Genomic DNA, 1,571 nt, shown 5'->3' on the forward strand with positions numbered 1-1,571 from the left:
AGAATGGGAAGCTCCGGAATCGAACAGGATCCGAACTGGAAAAGAGTTTATTAAGAAAGTACCTTCTACTATAGCTCCGCTCGCACCGTAATCACGCGGTACGACTGCATAGACTCTGCCAGTGGCTGCTCGACTGCTAAACTAACGATGGTGGAATATACGGGACTATCTGTCCCTCGAGAATCTCCTAAATCGCGCGAATCTGGCCTACTGGCCCCTCAATCCCAGGAACAGCTGGCGGTGCCTCAATTCTCTGCTGCGGTTGTTGGCCGTAACCACGGCCCTGCTGATGCTTACCCTGACCTCGGTTCTGCTACTGACCGTGTCCTCGATTCTGCTGCTGGTCCTGACCTCTGCCTTGCTGGCCTCCTACTGGCGCACTGCGACAGTCCTTGGCCTTATGCCCGATCTTGTTACAGTTATAGCATGCACCCTGAATCTTGCGCTGCAGTGGTGCTCTCGAGTCATGTTGTACTCCCTTCTTGAACTTGCCCTGCTGATGGTGATGAAAGTCCTTACCCCGCTGCTGGGGTCCTCCTAGTCCCGCAAAAGGTCTCTTGCCCTTTCCCTTGTCATTCTGCTGTCCAGACTTGTTGTTGCCCTCCTTGTTCTTCTGGAACATCACAGTCTCTATCTCCTGCGATATAGCTGTATCTGCTACCTCTTGGACTGAACGGAATCTTCTGGAAACTAGGTAACGGTGAAGACTTGGGCGAAGTATCATAAGAAACATCTGTGCCTGGCGCTCTCCTGACTGCCACATGCCCGTGAAACATAGAAGACTCATAAATTGGCTCTCATAGTCAGTCACAGACATATCTCCCTGTTCTAGCTTAGACAACTCTAGCTCTTTCCCGGCCTGTGCCGCGGAAGAGATGTACTGCTCGTCGAAGAAATACACGAAATCCTCCCAAGTGAGGGCCATCCGATGATCCGGAGTGAACTGAAGCCTATACCATCCTCCTGCATCACCCTTCAGGCTAAAAGCTGCCAACCTCTGATTTTGCACTGAGTCGACGTTAAGTAAATCTAAAAGTATTTCCCACATATTTTCTCCATTTATAGGTTGTAACTGAATCCGATGTGCCCTAAAATTTTTGTGCTCCCAACTTCTAATATCTTCCTCAATCTTACCGAGCCAAACTTCCTATTCTGTGACTCTATTAATAGCTGGATGTGGCGATGGTGAGACCTTCGGTATTACCTCTTCAATAGGTACGACTGGTACAACTGGTGGTGGAACTTCAGAGAGTAAAATTTGGCTTGTTACTCACTCCTCGAGTGTTGTTAGTCTCTGCTTCTGTAATCGGTATTACCAAGTCGATCAGATACTTTGGAGCCTACTGTAGCTCGGGCTCTACTTGTCCAACTCTCTAGGTACAAGCTTTACCTCGACCACATCCTCGTTCCAATGTTTATAATACTAATAGGAGAGCTTATTTGACATAGTAAGTGAGATCCCAATTATAAATAACATAACATATACCAATAGGAAAAATCGTATCAATTATCATTCATGCATTTACTTTTCAATCAAAGTAAGGTAGTTGTCACAAAAAAAATTTTGTAAA

At 46.7% G+C, this 1,571-nt stretch overlaps 1 protein-coding gene across 1 annotated transcript; it reads right to left on the reverse strand.

The window, feature by feature from the left end:
• Positions 1–313: 313 nt before the first annotated feature.
• Positions 314–1,048, reverse strand: LOC109827483. Its single transcript, XM_020394490.1, has one exon. The coding sequence runs from the start codon at positions 1,046–1,048 to the stop codon at positions 314–316; it is 735 nt and encodes a 244-aa protein (XP_020250079.1).
• Between the last annotated feature and the right edge of the window lie 523 nt (positions 1,049–1,571).

This window comes from Asparagus officinalis, unplaced genomic scaffold (assembly GCF_001876935.1).
Source record: "Asparagus officinalis unplaced genomic scaffold, Aspof.V1 AsparagusV1_Un248, whole genome shotgun sequence".
Lineage (NCBI taxonomy): Eukaryota > Viridiplantae > Streptophyta > Magnoliopsida > Asparagales > Asparagaceae > Asparagus > Asparagus officinalis.